The sequence below is a fragment of the Oreochromis niloticus genome, linkage group LG9, assembly GCF_001858045.2.
Source record: "Oreochromis niloticus isolate F11D_XX linkage group LG9, O_niloticus_UMD_NMBU, whole genome shotgun sequence".
In the NCBI taxonomy this organism is placed as follows: domain Eukaryota; kingdom Metazoa; phylum Chordata; class Actinopteri; order Cichliformes; family Cichlidae; genus Oreochromis; species Oreochromis niloticus.
In genome coordinates, this window is record NC_031974.2 from 68,706 (window position 1) to 87,280 (window position 18,575).

At 48.2% G+C, this 18,575-nt stretch overlaps 2 protein-coding genes across 2 annotated transcripts in view; one reads left to right on the plus strand and one right to left on the minus strand.

Moving 5' to 3' along the window:
* The window catches only part of lyrm4b (LYR motif containing 4), a 46,965-nt gene extending 37,084 nt beyond the window's left edge, over positions 1-9,881 (plus strand). Inside the window, exon 3 of the mRNA XM_003452369.5 lies at positions 9,484-9,881. Within this exon, the coding sequence (XP_003452417.1) occupies positions 9,484-9,531 (48 nt within the window). The 3' untranslated portion in view covers positions 9,532-9,881. The remainder of the gene's footprint in view (positions 1-9,483) is intronic.
* Positions 9,882-14,208: 4,327 nt separating this feature from the next.
* On the minus strand, positions 14,209-15,984 carry ppp1r3g (protein phosphatase 1 regulatory subunit 3G). Its single transcript, XM_019355957.2, has one exon. It carries the CDS (start codon positions 15,751-15,753, stop codon positions 14,947-14,949), a length of 807 nt encoding a protein of 268 aa, XP_019211502.1. The 5' UTR covers positions 15,754-15,984; the 3' UTR covers positions 14,209-14,946.
* Between the last annotated feature and the right edge of the window lie 2,591 nt (positions 15,985-18,575).

Here is an 18,575-nt window from a genome sequence, read left to right on the forward strand (position 1 = left end):
CTGAAGCCCCGCCCGCAGTGATCAGAGGCGGCGTGCAGGAGATTTAAAGCTTTGGTTGATCAGACCGAGCTTCAGCGAGCCTCCGAGCTCCTGCTGGTTCAAAACATGGACGCAGCCTCCAGGCCTGAAAGAGCCGCTAAAGGAGCACCTCGTTTAAAATGTCCAGCAGGAGGCGACACCGCTGGCTGTAATAGAAGTGGAAACTGCTCTTTTTCTTCCCCTCGCTCATCACCCAGGCTTTAAAACATCAACATTAAACCTCATCTCGAGTGTCCATGGCAGGACTTCGCTGTGAGACGCTCGTCTCAAAGTTTTCAGGGTTTTTTTGGATAGATTCTAAAAATAAAACAAGCTTCAGGTCCACACTCGTCTACACGGACACGTAACAAACTGGTACCAACGCCAGCCGAGACCAGCTCACACCTCCATCTTCATCTCTAAACCATCAACAGTCAGCTGGTCAAAGCTAAACTCCCAACACCCAAAAACCCACAGATACAAAGGTTCATACGAAGGTTTTTGGAGGCTGAGGACAGGACCAGGATGTGGCTGCTGTCAGGAGAAGAAACCGACTTTTTAAACAGCGAGACGTTACAAAGGAGCCATTCAGAGGCAGATATCTGATGATGGAAGCCAATCAGACGAAGAGGGGGCACAGGTCTGTGACGGTCCGAGCCGTGACTGTGAGCTCGAATCTCAGAGGAAATGTCACAGCAACAGTTCAACATCTGTGTCCAATCTCACGGCTCATGTTTCTCTTTATTTTATCAGGTGCTTCTTTATATATAACCTTAATTAAGGCTGGATGATTATGGCCAAAGTGATTATCACATCTTTGCATCAAAGTAAAACTGATCTCCGTTGTTGACATGAACTCGGTGCCCGTCTTAGAAGAAGAAAGGATAAATTATAAGACCAACCTCCTGCAGGATGGACGTGACTAAAGGCCGAGCGTCTCTCTCTGCTGGCGCCTCCATGTTTAGCGTGCAGTGCAGGTTTTGCCTCTGAGCGAGGGGATGGCGTCTTTAGTCTGGGAAGTTTTCCTTTACTGGACGCGTGTCCTTGGCCTTTGGTGTGTCCGTGAGCTGGATGGGTACACCGATGCGCTGCCTCGGTTTTATGGACGACTGAGTTGATGTTGGATGGCTCCCGGTAACACCCACTGGTCTTCATGCATTAATTATCCTGCAGGTTGTTTTCAGGTGGTTGAAAACGTCAGTTCTCGGTGATCATCGTCTTCTCTGAATCTGAAGCGCTTCCAAACAGCAGGCGAGGATCTGCTTCGAGGAATGAGCTCTAGGCCTTCTGCTGTTCCACACATCTGAGATTTGTTGTATTTGTGTCTTTGAATGCAGCGTTTCTCGTCCAGGAGACTTCGCGCTGCACACTGCAGGGAACAGCTGTGATTGGCTCGTGCAGGCGTGTGGTCAGGCGCTGATTTAGGGAGCGCTTCATTTGCTTTTGCATTCTGTTGGTTGAGTGGGAAAGGCGCGAATCCAAAATCCCAATCGAGACTAAATTGGTGTTAATGGTGCAGCCCCAGTCTGCACGCGCTCTGTTTAAAGCTGCCACACGGATAATCTGCATGTTTCAAGGCCCTAACGTGCACGGAGGCCCCGGCCAGCTCAACCAGGCTTCCTCTGGAGAAATAACAGGTTTTAAAAGGAAAGTGCTGAATAGAGTAAAGTGTATGTGTTTTGGTTCTGAGCTTCAGGCGATGAAGTTTATGTAAACTGATAAACCTGAAAGAGCCCAGCGAGAGAGAGAGCGCCACAGAGAGAGGGAGGAATGAAAGCAGATGAAAGTTTGAACTTCCTGAAAAGTTTGGCCTTGATGGAAGACGCTCCCGTTAATTGTCTCGGGCTCCTTCTTCTTTCTTTCAGTCTTCGTTCGTCTGATCTAAACGCCTTCGTCTTCAGCGTGTCGTGTGGAAGCGGTGACGGAGTGGCTTCACCTCTCCACACATGATGCATCTGAAGTTTACATCATCTGATGCAAAAGATTTCACACAGTAATGAACCCTAACGTCTTTGTTTCTGTGGCAACTGTGCGGCCAGAAAAAAACTTGCCTGCCACGCAGATATTTGTGTGTGCGTGTTTTGAATATCGGTGCGTATAAATAGCGGTGAAGTGCTTATATTTCTTTACATCATCTGACATTTGAAAGTAGGAGAAGATGAACTCGCTCAACCGAACTTTGTCTGCAGTCCGTCAGCATGGAAATGTGGTGATCTCCGTCAGGGTGTGGTTGCATAAAGGACTGCGAGGGAGGCTCAATAATCAGATGACCCTGGATGAACAGCTTATCATGAAAAACAAAAGAGAGTAATTAAAGGGAAAAATTCACTGTGTGTATTCAAACCAAGCTGGAACCTCCAGTGCTAAAAATCAGGTGAGCACAGAAGTGGGTCAGTCCCCACAGACTGTGGGTTAAGTGAAGGAGGTTATCTGACAGGCCGTCCTCGCCTACAACCACAGTCAGATCAGGGACGAAAGCCTCGCCCCTCAGGGTTCCTGAGGTCTGCTTTACAGACAGGGCGAGGACCTCGGCCATTCAGACTAAAGGTGGTTCGAGTATCCGATAAAGATGCCTCCATGACACCTCCTGGGTTTGGTGTTTCAGTCACGCTGTACCAAGAGGAGACCCGGGCGCAGTGGAGACGAGTGCCCAGGTCTTTAAAGAGGACGAGTTTATAGATTCAGCTTACCAATCAAACTGTTAGCTGATAACTTGCTCTGCACCTTTTCCTCACCTGCTGGTGACGTTTGAAAGTGCAGGTGGTTCGCTGTGGCTTCATCCATGTTTGATATGAAGTCTGTGCATTTCAAGGATCTTTGAGACAATAATGAGGTCAAAGGGCACCAGGACTACATATCCAGACATTGGTTAGTGTCATCAGCAGTGTCCCTGCTGTGGTTCATTGGTTACTTTCTCAGGCTAAAACTGTGGATGTGATCAAATGAACATGTTGAACACTAAAAATAACCTTCAGGAAACTTGAATGAGTTTTAGCAGAGCCTGCAGCAGCCTGATCAGGGAGATTGGTGGTTCGGTCTTGGCTGTTTTCTTTCCTCCTGCGGCGTGACTTTCAGGACTAAATATTTATCCGAGGCGCTGGTGTTCAGAGAGCTAAATGTGTTTTTGCTGCCTGCTGCTCTGCTCTCATCTCCTGACACATGGAAAGTCTGAAACAGCATGGAGCGCTCCTTATGCTCAGTTTATTATCTACCTGAACACCTCTCATCCTCCGGCTTCCCTCGCTCTCCATCTCTTCCTCTCCAGCACTCGGAAGCCTCCATGAATTTCAGTTTGACAGCGTCGTGACGTCCGAGGCCCTCGATCTTTTCATCTCTCTTCCCCTGTTTTTTTTTCTCTCACTGGAGAAAACCTCATTTTCTGTCTGAGCTGCTCTGCTGGCCACCTCCAGGTTTCCCTCCGTCGCTTCATCTCTTTCCTCCCACTTTCAGCGGCTCTTTAACTTCGATTTTTGCCGTCTCCTGCTGTTCAGGGCAGCATTTCTTTTTTAACCGCACACCACTGTGGAGGATTTTCACCGAGATTAGCAGCTATTTCCACAGTTTCACCATCCGCCCACCATCCAGGGATACAGCATAGTACAACATCCCAAATTATTTTGGGGTGTTGTTAATGCAAACATGACCAGCCCACTTACCATGTTAGGACGCCAGCTAGTGTCTGTAAAGGCAGGAGGAAACCACACATACTCTCCTTTGCTGTCCAGATCCCATCTCCGAAATCACGACTGATTGAGAAGTCGATTTTTGGGAACTGAACTATAAAATTAAACAGCAAACATGAGGAAGACTCTGTTCGGTTTTCAGTGTTGGTCCCAGTAAAGGAGTTTTTGGATGTACCTCACACACCATCTGTCTGCTGTTTAATATCACCCCAAACAACAGCCTCCAAAATGAAAATCATTTTCTGTGGAAAAAGGTATAATGTTTATGAATGGTGGATTTACTGCAGGCTTCTCATGGCTGTTTATTGTATATTTTAGGATAAAACCACAGGTTGTTTGATGTTTACTGGCTTTAACCTTCATAAATCAAACAGATATTTTTTTATCTCAGTGTTAGTTTTGCAACCAGCACATAGCTCTGTAGTGTGGTGGATTAACATTCACTGAGCAAGCTCGTTCAATTCAAGGCAAGGACACAAATCCCCTCTATGGTTTGTGTCACGAAGGGCATTCGGTATAAAACTCCTGTAAAAGCTAATATTCACATCTACCTGCTACAGCGACCGCCACATAGACACCAACAGATCAGCCCGAAGTACCTTTGTTAGTTTTGCAACCAACAGATTGAAAGTAATGCAGGTTTAGACTAGATGCTAACTTTGAAACAGAAACCCGCAAGACTTCTCTGCTGGGTTTAGACCCTGAAGAGTTCTCGATTAATTTTAGACCCTGAAGAGTTCTCGGTTTGGTTTAGACCCCGAAGAGTTCTCAGTTAATTTTAGACCCTGAAGAGTTCTCGATTAATTTTAGACCCCGAAGAGTTCTCGGTTTGGTTTAGACCCCGAAGAGTTCTCGATTAATTTTAGACCCCGAAGAGTTCTCGGTTTGGTTTAGACCCGAAGAGTTCTCGATTAATTTTAGACCCTGAAGAGTTCTCGGTTTGGTTTAGACCCTGAAGAGTTCTCGATTAATTTTAGACCCTGAAGAGTTCTCGATTAATTTTAGACCCCGAAGAGTTCTCGGTTTGGTTTAGACCCTGAAGAGTTCTCGGTTTGGTTTAGACCCCGAAGAGTTCTCAGTTAATTTTAGACCCTGAAGAGTTCTCGGTTTGGTTTAGACCCTGAAGAGTTCTCGATTAATTTTAGACCCCGAAGAGTTCTCGATTAATTTTAGACCCTGAAGAGTTCTCGGTTTGGTTTAGACCCCGAAGAGTTCTCGGTTTGGTTTAGACCCCGAAGAGTTCTCGATTAATTTTAGACCCTGAAGAGTTCTCGGTTTGGTTTAGACCCCGAAGAGTTCTCAGTTAATTTTAGACCCTGAAGAGTTCTCGATTAATTTTAGACCCCGAAGAGTTCTCGGTTTGGTTTAGACCCCGAAGAGTTCTCGATTAATTTTAGACCCCGAAGAGTTCTCGGTTTGGTTTAGACCCCGAAGAGTTCTCGATTAATTTTAGACCCTGAAGAGTTCTCGGTTTGGTTTAGACCCTGAAGAGTTCTCGATTAATTTTAGACCCTGAAGAGTTCTCGATTAATTTTAGACCCCGAAGAGTTCTCGGTTTGGTTTAGACCCTGAAGAGTTCTCGGTTTGGTTTAGACCCCGAAGAGTTCTCAGTTAATTTTAGACCCTGAAGAGTTCTCGGTTTGGTTTAGACCCTGAAGAGTTCTCGATTAATTTTAGACCCTGAAGAGTTCTCGATTAATTTTAGACCCCGAAGAGTTCTCGGTTTGGTTTAGACCCCGAAGAGTTCTCGATTAATTTTAGACCCCGAAGAGTTCTCGGTTTGGTTTAGACCCCGAAGAGTTCTCGGTTTGGTTTAGACCCCGAAGAGTTCTCGATTAATTTTAGACCCTGAAGAGTTCTCGGTTTGGTTTAGGTTTCATAGACTTTTCTTGGGTTTTTTTGGTTTGTTAGTTAATTGGTTTGTTTTTGATTTGTTTTGTTAGGATAAGCTGGGTTTTGGGTTCATCTTACTTATCTCATTTTGACAGTCTAACAGTTTTGTAGCAGGGCCTTCGCTGATTGTCGCCTTGCTGATTGTTACATGATGACAGGAGCTCCTGGGCTCTAAAACATCTATTTAAATGATGGCTGTTTCCATCTGAGTCGGCTCTTTAAAAATAAACATCATAGACACAAACATGTGTTCATGTTTGTGTTTAGCTCGTTGTTTCAGAACAACGTATATTTTATATAGTTTTACTGAATGATGTTTGTCGGTGCGTTTGAGATTTGTCACTCTGAGCCTTTTTCGTTGAATACGAATGAGAGAGATTTGTTGCACATTTGTCCCCGTGTGCAGCTTTGATGGTTAACTGCACCTCTCATAGACTGTTATGAATATGGATGCGGTTCCATTTGACTTGACGAGGCTCGATTAAGTTTAGAGCACATGTCTGGATTGCAGAGACGCTGTCAGAGCAGCAGCTGTGATATTTCAGACTTGGCATACGGAGGCTCTTCATTCAGTCCTCCTCAGTCTGCTGTGTGAGCTGGATCGAGTGCAGCAGTGTGATGTTAATCTTACACCTCCTGCCTGGTGGGAGTGGGACTGAAGGTCAGCCAGTCACGACTCAGCAGGGAGAGAGGAGTGCGTGCTCATGGTTTCCATACGGCTCCCACTTGTTCTGTGTGAGCGGGTTTGAAGCTGAGCCAATGGATTTGAAGGTATATGAGGAAGGCTAAGTTTAGCTTCCCATTATAACTCTCATCACTGTGATTGTCTTTATGTAGGAGAGAGCTCTCAGGAGGCTTCGGCGTGCCAAGCCTCACTGCATATGTTTTACAGAATCCTCATATCTTTCTAAATGAATGATAATGAAAACTTGAGTTCAGTTTTATTTAAATGTGGTGCTTCACAGTGAGACAAAGACCCTGAAGCATCAGAGACAGAACCCCGACGATCAGACGATCCTCGTTAACAGGAGTAGACCTCCAATAGAACCGAGCTCAGGGAGGGGCGGCCTTCCACTGAGCCCGCTGTGGCAGGTCAGGGAGGAAGAAGAGGAGAGAGAGGAGCTTATCATAGTGGACAGATATCATAGATATCAGACCTGTAGCTGGAGCTGTGGTTGGAGCAGCACCAAGTCCGGGAACAGGAAGAGGAAACGTTTAAAAGTGCAGCCGTGCACACCTCTGGTACCCAAGCTGAGCGGTCCTGATTACAGGGACCCTTACATCAGTGTCTGACGACGGTAAACACTGTCATGTCCTTAAATATAATATTAAATACATCTCAGTGACTCATTCACACTCATTCGAGCTCAGGGTTCACTGTCTTGGCCGAGGATACTGTAATCTGGAGCAGCCACAGATCGAACCATCAACCTTCCAGAGAACGTTGGGATTGGAGGAAATGATGGGTCTGAACGGACCAATCACAGGTGGTCTGCATCGATGTGATGTGTGGTTACGTTTCTCTGAGCGGTTTTAGGTTTCACGCAGAAGCTGAAATGTTGTTCTGCAGTTCGCTCGTGAAATACTTCCTGTTACAGACGCCGAGCGCCGCGGCACATCATGTCGTAACGTCTTAGGATGACGGTAACAGCAGATTAACGTTAGTAAGTAACTCTGATCTCTGAAGTGTTGAAACTTCAAGTCGAGACCCAGAGTTACTGTAGTGTTCCTAATAAAGTGGCAATAAGCCATGAATGTCATTTCTAATGTGAGGTTAAGACCAGTGGAGGTGTGGCCTGATGGCCTTTCCCTCATCATCAGCCTCTGAACTCACCGTGAACCTGTTTGACTCGAAGCCTGAATTTCCCAGCATGCTCTGCTTTCATGAACCCTGCAGTTTGAACTGAGAGACAACGGTGAAGCATTACTGGGTTTACTGGTGTTTATTTGGAGCTGCTCACCTTCTATTATTCATGAAGTGACGGCAGCTGGAGCAGAGAGACGGATGTGAGCAGATGTGAAACGGAGGAGAGCGAGCGGCTCAGACACGGCGAGAGCGAGCGAGGCCGTCCCTTTGTTCGAGCTCAGCCGCAACAATTTACATGAGAGCCAAGCCTCCTCGCAGCCTCTCGATTGGCTCACAGAGCCTCCCGCCTCATCTCGCCTCACCACCACCACCACACCACCCTCCCTCCCTCCTACACCACGCTTCAGCCAATCAGGACCTCACACACTCTGACCGGGCGAGCGAGGGCTCCTCTGATGGAGAGAAAGTGAAAGAGAGGGTTTTTTTATTTGTGGTGTATTAGGAGGAGGGGTGGGGCGGAGGGGGCGAGGCGACTAATAGATGAGCTGGAGGGAGGTGCAGGAGACAGTTATCTGTGGAGTGATTGTGCCCCCTGGTGGTGCTGCAGGGAAATAACCACACACATAAACGATCCCATCACGGGAACGTCGTTAATCCTCTAAGCTTTAAACATGAGACATCGATCCATGAGCTCTTTAATCAGGTAATCAATCAGTTAATCAGTCAGCAGCACCTTCACAGATGGCAGACACAACAACATGTCCTGATAATCAATTTAAAGTCAATCAAAAGGTGAAACATCAAAGTTTCACATCAATTTGAATTAAAATTTTAAGTGATCCATATACATTATAGATTTTATAATTAATCTATCAATAAATCATTTATAAAATATCAACTAAATAAAATAAAACCATGTAAATGAAGAAATAACTTAATGAATGAAAACCCTGAAAGAAAGAATAACGTGGAATAAAGTTTGAGTGATTCTAACAGTTATAAAAACAAAGTGAATCAGAGAAATATTTTCGTGAGTTTTACTTTTGTCGTTTCATAAATCTGCAGCCCGTCTTTCCTCCGCTGCACTCGCTCTTTAGTTCAGAGGAAGTGTGTGTGTGGACTCGTGTTTGAGCTCAGTAACTGCGTGAGATCACGGCGCTGATCAAATGCAAACCGTTACAACGTTCAGCCCGGGCGTCACAGGGAGGAAGAGCATCTTTCCTAAACAATAGCGTCAGATATTTTGTGTTTTGTGTTATATTTTGTGACAGCGGCTGAAATCCTTCAGGGCAGTTAAAAGTGTTAAAGCTCTGCACTCAGTCTAACTACGGTCCAGCTGTGTGGACGCCGTCACTGTCAGGATGATGTCGTTCAGGATCTGCTGTTCTGTCCTCGAGCGTCGAGTGAACTGAGCGTTCAGGCGGAGGCAGCGACAACGTCCGAGTGTTCTGGGCCGCGCTGTGCCGCTCCGCCGTGCTTCAGCACAGATAAACACAAAATCAATCATGAACTGTGGCTCCAACACACACACACACACACACACACACACACGCTGCATTTGTACATACAGTCCAGCTGTCCACACTCGACTATAATTGGCTCTTCTATTTGACAACAGAGTTCAGCTCAGCACTGTTGACATAACACAGCAATGAGGCTCTCTGGGCATGAAACACACACACACACACACACACACACACACACACACACACACACACACACACACACGTTGGGTATTCATATCTTGTAGGGACGTCTAATTGACATAATGCTTTCCTCAACCCTAACAATAACCCAACAACTCTGACACTAAAATCACATTTCTCAAAAATGTCCTCAAACTGTTGGTCCCCACAAAGATTTGAATACACACACACACACACACACACACACACACACACACACACACACACAGGCTTGCAGAGCTCGGTCTGTGGGTCTGAGCCTGTCAGTCTGAACTCGGGGTGGAATCGGCGAGCGGTGACCCTGAGGCGGGGAGCGATATTTCCACGTCTGCGATGATTCAGACGAGATTAATAAACATTAAAAAGTTAAAATCCTTCGATGTTTGTGTCTGCGCAGGTCTCCATAGGGAAGATGTACGAGGCCCAGAAGACTGTGGTCGATTAACAGGAGGCGGAGTCAGACAGGATGTGACATCAGCGAGCAAATCACTGCCCCAACCTCCAAAAGCAAGAACACCCAGCAGCTCCTCGTCTGGATGAAACTCTTTAATGTCACTGTGAACGGGTGAGGGAGGGGGAGATGCATTATGGGAGATGTAGGAGGGTAGAGGTGGAGTTTAGTGGTTGAGTTTTGTTTTCTGGGACGCACCAATCAGAATGTTTGATGAATCACGGGTCAGCGATGATGCGTTCACTGAGAAACTGAAACATGCGTAAATAAATTCACTTTAATCAGAGTTGGAGCAGATTTTCAGTTTAAAAGCTTCCAAATGAAATAAAGACGAATGAAGCGATCGAGTGTCTGAGTCTGAATCACTGTCTGCACTGACGCAGCGCTCAGCAGGTTGCTGGTTCTATCCCAGCTGTCACAGGTGAGAGGCGGCACAGGTCGTCCTGCAGGCTGCAGCAGGGAGCTGTGGAGCTCAGGGAGAACATGCTCCACACAGACAGGCCTCCACCTGCTGGGAGGTGGTGGTGCTAACCTCTGAACCATCGCACCTCTTCAGCTGCTGCGAGGTTAATGATGCTAACACACCGCTGGAGTCTGAGCTCTGAGACGTGATTGGTCACAGCGTCCGTCCTGCTGTCCGAACATGAAGCTGAGGACTCGCACTTCTGACAGGTGACATCATGGCGGCTGAACTCGACCCCTGTGAATCCAGCTGAAACCGGCCAATGAGCATGTGTTTGAACACACCTAAGTCCAGCTGTGAGCTGAAGCGTGGTCAGTGGGAGGAGGAGGTGGGGCGCTGCTAATAATAGAGCCTTGTTGGTTTAAGAGTGACCCAGTTCCACAGAAACGCGGTGTGAAAGATCATGTTGCTCAACCTGTGGCCGCCGTTTCATCAGACGAGCACAGGACGCTCCGCGGCGGTTCTGCAGAGGCGCCATGTGCACGAGCTGCTTCCACACACAGGACTTCAGACCCACAGCACGGCACGTTCAGCCAGAATATACACATCAGAGCCCAGCACCACCTCTGTCATCCTCCACCTCAAGCTCAGGATTCAAATACTCACTCTGTTAAAGACAAAAACGCAGCCATGATGAGACTGATCAACCAATCACCTCTCAGGCTGAAAGAGGAAGCAGCATCAACTGCACTTCCTCTAATGACCACTAGAGGCTCCAGCAGTGGGTCAGCCCCACAGACTCCCAGGTTAAAATATACAAGTTTACATCCTGATAAAAAACTGTTTTGGTCACTAGAGATCATTAAAGCTTAAAGTTAGCATTATTAGGGGCGTGGCCTGTTTGACTGGCAGGTGGATGGTGACACAGGTGGGTGTAGCTGCTAGTTGTCTGCTAGCTTCACCTGAACTGGACCTCTGGACGTGTTTGTGCTGTTAGAGCCTTTTTAATGACATCATGTGACCAATAACATGGCTCCTTTTTCCTGGAGCACAAACAGAGAGGAGCTCAGACAGGTAAGAAGGCGCTCGGACGTTAAGTGACTTAAAAACAAAAAGTTTAAATTGGATCCTGTAGGAGACAGGAAGCCAGTGTAAAGCTAAACCTGGGGTTATATGCTCTCTCCGTTTGGTACCAGTTAGCAGGCGAGCAGCTGCATTTTGGACCATCTGAAGACGATGAATGGAGGCCTGGTCCAGACCAAAATACAATGAATTGCAGTAGTGCAACCTGCAAGTAAGGAAAAGGTGAGTGACACGTTCAACGACGTTAGCCGGGAGGCTTTACCTTGGCCAGCTGTCTTAATCTCCTAAGATCTGAACTCTCCCATGGCATGAATTTTTAATTTCTCTTTGACATTTGGGCACGTTGGGACCTGATGAATGTAAAAACAAAGAATTTCCAGAGTTTTTTTTTTTTACCTGATTTTTGTTTCTGAGAGAAATGAGATCCACAAATAAGGACATTTATTTTAAACTTTGATAGAACAGTGGCAGTATAATGTCCTCGTATCTGGATATCAGGCCCTTGTAGAGCAAAATGTATTATTTTGGTCTAGACAAGCCAAAATGTGATGTCCACATACGTGGACGCCAGGTCCTAGGAGGTTAAAGAAGCAGGACTTGAAATATTTTGGAGGCCAAAAAAGTCGTAAAGGTAAAGTTTGAGTTTAAAGATGAGGCCTCGCCGTCCACAGCCTGCAGCAGAGGCTCATGGGTACTGTAGTATTTGGGGCCTTGCCAGCCTGACAGACTGAGACTAAATTCTTAAATTGGCTGATTTTCCAGTAGACTCTGGCAGCAGCAGATTATGAGATGATCCAGCTTCGACTGAAACCTTCCTCCATCGCTGGGCGCCTCCGTCCGTGTTGACAGACCAAACAGATGTGCTCAGGTTGGTCAACAGCAGCAGTTCGGGAGGACCTCTGGACTTCGGCCCTCGAGGCCACGGCGAGCATCAGACGCTGCATGTTTGTGCAGCGTTGCTGTGTTCTCATCAGAGCAGTGAAAAAGTCTTGAGCCACCTCTGATTTTGTTCCAGCTCGTTCCTCTGATATCTGAGGTGCTCTCCATCAATGGCGTATTTAGATATCTGATTTTAAATCTCAGGGTTCCAGCCTGTAACAGCCATAATGAAAATGATGCCCGCTGAGTAAAAGTTTTCCAGCGTGCTGAAACCTGCACGAAGCTCCAGCCTGGCTGGACATCGGGCCTCTTCGGGCAGCGGAGAGGAGAAAAACTCTTTTATTTGAACTTCTCGAATAAAGAGTTTCTGTCCTCTGGCAGACTTCAACCTTCAGCGAGCTCCATGATCAGTTTACAGGGTCGAGGTCAGGACTGTGGAAACGCTGCTGAGTCATTCTGTCACATCAGCGTGGGTCTGCTGCTCGACCGCCGCTGGGACGTTTCAGCTTCTGCTCAATGTTTATATATCGAGACGTTTATAAATATGGATCTATATATGTCTCAGTCCATCAACCTATTTTCAGGATTTTTGTCTCACACATCAAAATCATTGATCATTATTTAAATATGTAAACTCAGGCCTGTGTATCTGAGTACTGACCAGTTAAATATAAAGACGTCCTGTTACGGCTCATGTTTCAGCAATAAAACAACTTCATGTTGCAGAAAATTATCAGAATGTTATTTGTTTGAATTTCACTTTACTGCAAAATAAAGCATGCAGAAAACTTTTAACACTAAAATATAGAAAATGTTGTTTTCATGCTGGACTGAGTGAATCTCACAGGCTGTAGCACAAACACAAAAATATCAGGAGACGTTTGAACCTGAGTGTGACGTCTGCAGATGGTGCTCGGATTTATTGGTTAAATATGTGCATGTTTATTTCACGACCCGCTGCTCTGCAAGAGGCTGATGCTTCAGGTTAAAATGCACTAAAAGTTATCACACAGTTATCCTCTGGATATATGTTGGAAAAGTATTTGATATATGAAATTAAAAATTGACTGCATTCATTATAAAGATTCAAACTTTTTGCCATAAAAACGACCCGCTCCAAAAACCTGCAGCTGGACTGTAAACGGGACCAAACTGCAATCATTTCATGGAAAAAGGAAACTTTCAGAGTTGCAGACCCAAACATTAACCCTGCAGTCTGACCCACAGATCTGTGACCTGCAGCTCCATCACTGGGATCATCTCGCTGTAGGAGGAACTGAAGCCAAACACCAGCTTCAAGTGGGATCTGAACCCTGAACCTCTGAGAGGAGGCCCAGAGTTAGCCAGCTGAGCTGGCTCTCACTCCGACCGGCTCTCACAGGACAAAGACACAAACGCTGTCGCGCACTAATGAGGAGCTGATCTGAATCTGAGGTGTGAAACATCTCATGTTTGAGCTCAAACACAGAAAAATGATTCAGTGAAACTCTGAATCCAAACCAACAGATAAGGAGGAGTTTACTTAAGCTGAACTTGAACCTGAGACCCTCACAGCTGTGACCCTTCTCCAAACCTGCTGAGCTGCTCGCCTGTGTCCACAGCAGTGTGGAGGTCCCACTGTGGCAGTGATGGGAACCATTACAAACTCACTTTCTAGAAACAAGAAGCTGAAAGCTGGATTTGAACCTTCAACCTCTGCTCAGAGCCTCAAACTGATCTGCTCTGATGATGACTCTGAAGCAGGCGGCTCTTGATTGGTCCAATCTGTGTAGGAGAAGACTGAAATGATGCAGGCGACGCCCACTTTAATGTGAGCGCGCTCAGAGGCTGCAGCAGAGCTCAGACAGACGGCGTGTTTGAGAGTCTGAACCGCCTCCTGCAGCTGGTGGAGAAGCTTCTCTGTGGACGACCTGCACACACAGACACACACAACACAAAACTAACACACATGGAATCAGAAACAACGGCCTCAACAAAGGTTGTTGGGTCCAAATAAAAAAATGTATTGAAAAATTTACGTATGAAAGAAACTCTAAATGCAACCAAAGCACAAAAGTGCCACAAAAGTTTGGTTTGAAAAGTCCTGCTGAAATAAATCAGGATGAATCTGCACACTGAAGAAAAACAGAAAGACTTCCGGCTTCCAGCGTCACTTTTATTTGTTTCAAAGGACACACCGCGTCACCTGCTGAGAGAAACGTTTGGTGAGAGTGTCATCTCTGCTTTTAAACCACACACACCATCAGGCCTCTGTGTCAGCTCGGCCGAGCATCGACTGCTTCACAGACAGACGTTGAAGCTCCAGCAAACATGGAAAACTTTATTCAGAAACATTCACACAGAAGCAGGAAGTCAAAGTTTGGCACTGACCATGAAAGCACTGAGCAGCAGCAGCAGCATCCACTTTGACCTCAGGGTCAACAACACTGAGAGGAAACCTCTGAGCTCTGCATATAAAGCTTAAAAACTTTATTTAAAACTCATCCAGGAGACATTATTGATCAGCAGAGAGCAATCAGATCGTTTCAATCAAGTTAAAATACAAAACTGGACATTGTGAACATGAGCAGCTTAACTTCATTTTTAATCAGGTCACAAAAATCAAACAGTTTCATTACACTGATCTGTGATGTCACACCAAGCCCACGACAGAAAATGTACTCAGCAGTTAATCCATCTATTATTCTAATCAAGAGCTGGAGTCCAAGAGCGGATGTGAGACGCAGATAGTTGGTTACCTGTAAAAACTGTCAGCAGTTTAAAGCGTCCTCTGGGACAGAGAGTCCGTCTGCTTCAGAGAAACATCTGGAACTGTCTCTGAGTTGTACTGCGGGCCTCTAAACACATCAAAGGCTCAGTGTCAGAGGTCGGTTTGAAAAAAGGCACTAAAGGTTTCAAATCAAGGAAACAGGGAGGTGAGGCGTGCTGGGCCTGCAGCCTGAGACTAACTCAGGTTCACTGATCTGAGAGAGACAGGTGCACAGCAGCTGGTTTACGCAGGGGTGGAGAGGTTTGACGCAGAGATGGAGATGTTTATGCACGGCTCAGGTGGCGTGGAAGGCGGCGCTGACAAAGGGCGCGTGGCCGGGCACGCAGCGGTACCTGACGGTGTAGTTCTGCCCCTCGTTGTTGTCCCAGAACTCCCCCTCCTCGCACTTCAGGTAAACGGCGAGGTGCACGGCGGAGCCGGGGTCTGCGAGAGGCGGGGTGTACACGGTGAAGGCGAAGCGCTCCCCCACCAAACCCGGCTCGTTCGCAGCCACGGGCACCGCTTGCGCGTCCACGTGGGACAGCCACTCGTTGAAGGTGTACCTCACTCCGACCTCCTTGCCGGCGCAGCCGCTCAAGACCCGCACGTGCCCGCGCACGTCCAGATGCGTCGCGGCGAGCCTCTCTAGGCAGACCCGGAGCCGCCGGACTCTCCGCTCCGTGTCCCGGAGCTCCGGGAGGCACGCGAGGTCCGCGCGCAGGCTGGCGGCGAAGCTGTGGCATAGGCCGCTCAGGAGGTCCTGCTGCTCCAGGGGGAAGCTCCTGTGCCGGGACAGGACCTTGCTGGGGATCTGCGGCTCATCCAGGGAGCTGAAGTGCTTCACTCGGGCCAGGCTCAGCCCCATGGAGTCCGCGAACTTCACGCGCTTCCTGCCCTCCTCCGCTCCGTGGGGACCGTTCAGCAGCGCCGGGTACGCCGGCAGGGACTTGGCTCTCCTCCGGTCCCGAATGAACCTCTCCAGCTGAGACGCGTCCAGCTCGTCGTCCAGGTCTTCCTCATCCGCCCCCTCCTCCTCCTCCTGCTTCATTCCGTTCTCCGTGGGCTCTCCGCCGGCGTGGATCTGAGGGGGTGAGCGGGACATGGGTGCCCGGCAGCCAGGCGGCCTGTGAGCTGCGGGCGGGTCCGGAGTCCGGCAGCTTGTATAGAGCCCCCCGCCCCCTCTGACAGCAGAGCGCGTGCAGTGTCCTCGGGGCGTAGCAGCTGTCACAGAGACAGGCGCGGCGTCACGTAACAGACCGTCAACCTTCACCTGTTTGTGCACAAAGAACACAACAACAACACAGACCCTCTGACGCGAGAGGCTCCGCCCACAAACACCTTATCCAGCAGTCTCTGTCAGGAGCCCCACGTGGCTCCATGTGCGTTCTTTGTGTCCCATACAGTCTGTGACAGGCTCAGGGTCAGAGGTCACAGGTGCGTCTACCTGAAGCATCCATATCTGCTTCTTCACTCAGGGCTGAGACAGATGTTCCAGACAGATGTGCAGCTGCAGCTCGCTGAAGCTCAGCGTTGATGAAACTTCAAGTCTTCTTTTGTATTTTTACTTTGATCACAAAAAGCTTTCTGTTTAAGAAAAAGTTAGAAAAAAGGTCAAATCTCCGAAAGACACACACACACACACACACACACACACACACCTGTCTGACGTCATGTGGCTCAGTCAGCAGCACTGTTACATAACAGTTGTGAGCGTGTGCAGAGGATATTATTGGACCAGAGGCAGACCTCAGAGGAGGTCCGTGGAAGTGATGGCGGTTATGATGAGTGGGGCAGCTCTCTGGGGGCAGAGTGGGTCATCATCACTTGGAAGGTCGATGATTCGATCCCCAGCTTCTCCGCTCTGAACCCTGGATGTGTGTGAGCGTTGCAGGCACAGGGAAAAAGCCTGTGACAGGTGAGAGGTGAGGAACACCTGGAACGGTCATCAGTGAGACCGGAGGCGTCATTTCTTCATTACCTGTGTTTCCTGATTGAACCCTCTGAGCTCTGAGGCAGATCCTGAGGTGTGATGGTGCTGCTCCAGCAGAACTCTGGCTGGTGGCGGAGGTTCTGTTTCCAAACGGACCAATCACAGTTGCTGTAAGGCTGAGGTCACCTGACCAGGGACAGAAAAAAACAGAGGAGTTACCTGAGTCCTCTGTGGCGGCTGGTTGTGGCCCCAGAGCCACATGTTTGACACCATAAAGTTTAAAAGAGGTGAAAGCTGCTCGATGAGGTCACAGAGAGCTGAACTCCATCCACAGTCTCGCTCTGTTATGTAACGATGCGCCACGTGGCTCCACAGCTGCGTCATCCAGACCGCCAAAACAAACACGTGACATCATCATCACCATCATCCTGACATCATCCCATCGTTACCTTATAAGGAGGAACAAGCATGGAAGATTTAACCTCAGGTGTTTAGATTTGTCACAAATCTCTCTGATCACTTCCACAGGCTGCAGGAGGAGGAGCCTGTGGAAGTGATCCCGTCTGTTTCTATAGCGTTACACGCTTCGATTGACATTAGACGGTCAACTCAAATCAATTAACTGGGTCTTTCTGTGTTCAGATAAGCTCCTCCTGAGGGTTTTTAATGTTCTGAGCCTCTTTACCTGGCCTCACACAGGAGGTGGCCAGGTCATTCTGCAGCTCTGCAGAAACCCTGACAAAGCCAGGGGTCGGTTCCCGCTTGGGATGGGGTTAACAGGGTCGGGGGGGGGCTTGAGGCTGAGTCCGGTTTGGTGTGCTGTGGACTGGGTGGCAGTGACAGCAGAGGTCCTGTTGTTGATCAAAGACTCACCAAAATCTTGAAGATTCACTAAAATCTTCAACCTTTCTTTGTCATTAAACACCGTCCCGCCCTGCCTCAAAACCTCCACCATCATCCCCATCGCCAAGAAGACAGCTAGTGGTCAGCCCAAATGATTACAGGCCTGTTGCACTTACGCCTGTAGTGATGAAGTGCTTTGAGAGACTGGTCTGTCAGCACATCAGGGCCAGTCTGCCTCCCACTTTGGACCCCCACCAATTTGCCTACAGGACAAATCGATCCACCGAGGACGCTATCACCATAGCGCTCCACACTGCGCTGAGTCACCTGGAGCACAGAGGAAGCTATGTGAGAATGCTCTTCCTGGACTTCAGCTCAGCATTTAATCATATCATCCCGGAGATCCTGGTCCAGAAACTGTCTCACCTGGGACTCTCCACCCCCATCTGCCTCTGGATTAAGGACTTCCTGACAAACAGACCACAGTCTGTCAGACTCGGCCCCCACCTGTCCAGCACCATCACACTCAGCACCGGGTCTCCACAAGGATGTGTTCTGAGTCCCCTCCTGTTTACGCTCTACACATCCGACTGCTCCCCTACCCATCTCTCAAACACCATCATAAAGTTTGCGGACGACACCACCGTGGTTGGACTCATCTCAAGGGGGATGAGTCGGACTACAGAGATGAGGTCAACAGACTGACTGAGTGGTGTTCAGTTAACAACCTCCAACTGAACACCACGAAAACTAAAGAACTCATCTTGGACTTCAGGAAGGGCAGAGCAGACCACTTTACATTCACGGGAGCTGTGTGGAGAGGGTGCACTCCATGAGGTTTCTGGGCGTGCAGATCTCTGATGATCTCTCCTGGACTGCAAATACCACTGCGGTGGTAAAAAAGGCCCAGCAGCGTCTCCACTTTCTGAGAGTGCTCAGGAGGAACAACCTGGAGGAGAGGCTGCTGGTGACATTCTACAGAGCCACCATAGAGAGCATCCTAACGTACGGCATAACAACATGGTATGCAGGGTGCTCAGCTGCAGACAGGAAAGCACTGCAGAGGGTCATCAACACAGCCCAGAAGATCACTGGCTGCTCTCTGCCCAGCCTGGAGGTCATTGCAAACTCTCGGTACCTCAGCAGAGCTG

Bases quoted from the DNA above. Each gene is read 5' to 3' on its own strand.
- ppp1r3g (XM_019355957.2), bottom strand. From the start codon at position 15,753: ATGTCCCGCTCACCCCCTCAGATCCACGCCGGCGGAGAGCCCACGGAG.